At 38.9% G+C, this 1,494-nt stretch overlaps 1 protein-coding gene across 1 annotated transcript; it reads right to left on the bottom strand.

Annotated features, from left to right (window-relative positions):
* Positions 1 to 454: 454 nt before the first annotated feature.
* On the bottom strand, positions 455 to 1,360 carry LOC115949423 (F-actin-monooxygenase MICAL2-like; the record flags this gene model as incomplete). The annotated part of the gene is made up of 2 exons (XM_031065936.1): positions 1,081 to 1,360; positions 455 to 555 (listed from the first exon to the last, which is right to left on the bottom strand). Coding segments are annotated over exons 1-2 (297 nt in total), but the record flags the coding sequence as incomplete, so codon positions are not given.
* Positions 1,361 to 1,494: the final 134 nt, after the last annotated feature.

Consider the following 1,494-nt stretch of genomic DNA (forward strand, 5'->3'; position numbering starts at 1 on the left):
AAAATCCTGGGTGAAGGGATTTTTCAAGAAAATATCATTGTGACAAAAATCTATAGAACTTTTATTGCAAACAGTAATCAGTCCTGCTTGCATTTCTGACTGTGAAAGGGCTAAGAAACTTTTGAGCATTTTTCATTCCCATAAAATAAGAGAAGCTCAACTAAGCTACTAAATGTTCCTTCAGAATATTTTATCTTAGCATGAGCAAAACTCCCAAATCTACAAAAGCAGACAAATTTGAAAAGGACAGGTTTTGTAACACTTGTCTGATGATTTCAAATACTTCAGAAAGGCATTAACTACCTTTTCAAACACAATTACATTCACGTTCTGAAATAACAACTGTAGGAAAACATTATGTGATGGAGGAAAAGCACATTTTCCTACTTTTCACCTTACCAAAAGTAAATCACCACAATTTTAGCTTACAGAGAATACAGAAGTTAATACCCACATGCCGTATCACTCCTTTATCCAGCAAGCTCTGCTTTTTGGCAGTCATGACAAAGTAGTGCGTATCATCCTTGTAGTAGACAATGTTCTCCAAGTCAATGCCTTGTGACAGAACAAAAGATGGTAATGAAGGAACAAGTTAGGAGTTATGTGCAACAGAAGTTCTACCAGAAGAATTGAAACTGCATGGTTAGAAAGAGAGAATGCCAAGCAACTTTCTGCCTTGGCTCTGGATGACTTTAAAATCTGAACTGTCAACAAAACCACAGCACATTTCACCTGCATAAAGCTACCTCTTTTAAAAAACCCATTTATCATCACTCTAAGGTTTGCATTCAGATGTGGAGCGCAAAAACAAAACTCTGGATTCATGACCTCTTCTCATTTAGGGCTTTGATTTCCTGAAAACTATAAATTCTCCACTTCTGAATCAAAGTGACACACATCTGCTTTGTACAGCAGAACAGCTACAAAAATAGAGAAGTCATATTTCAGAGGCAGCACTGACTGACTGCCTTGCACAAGATGCTTGTTTCTTGATTAAACACACAAATCTGAGCTGCAAAATCGTAATTATAAAAACAAATAGTTTATATTTCACTGGAAATCTGTCAAATGCTGGCAAACCTGTGGCATCTCGGAGGTCCTGGAAGAACTTCTGGTTGAAGATGAAGGCCACACCGCTGATCTCTTCTACTTTGGCTTCAGCTGTGGTGTTGCGATTGATGAAGTTTGCTGTGATAGCGATTGCAAGCTTGCCACGGAATTCTTTTCGGCGAAACCCTGCAGGAAGGATAAAGTGGCAATGCTGCAAAGCAAACATCCTTCAGAGAGGGATCAGTATGCCACAGGCAGGTGCACTCACAAAGTAAAGGGAGAGAAGGGAATTGATGAGCTACAAACTCATCCAAAGAGGAAAAAGAGTGTTGTTCCCTAAACAACACTTCTCTGCTTCATCAGAAAAGTGTTGTTTAGGGAAAAAGCTGCCCACCACCTCATCTCTCATCTCAGTTCCTAAAGCTGCAATTTCCATTAAGAAAA

The sequence above is a fragment of the Geospiza fortis genome, unplaced genomic scaffold (genome assembly GCF_000277835.1).
Source record: "Geospiza fortis unplaced genomic scaffold, GeoFor_1.0 C13564088, whole genome shotgun sequence".
Taxonomy (NCBI): Eukaryota; Metazoa; Chordata; class Aves; order Passeriformes; family Thraupidae; genus Geospiza; species Geospiza fortis.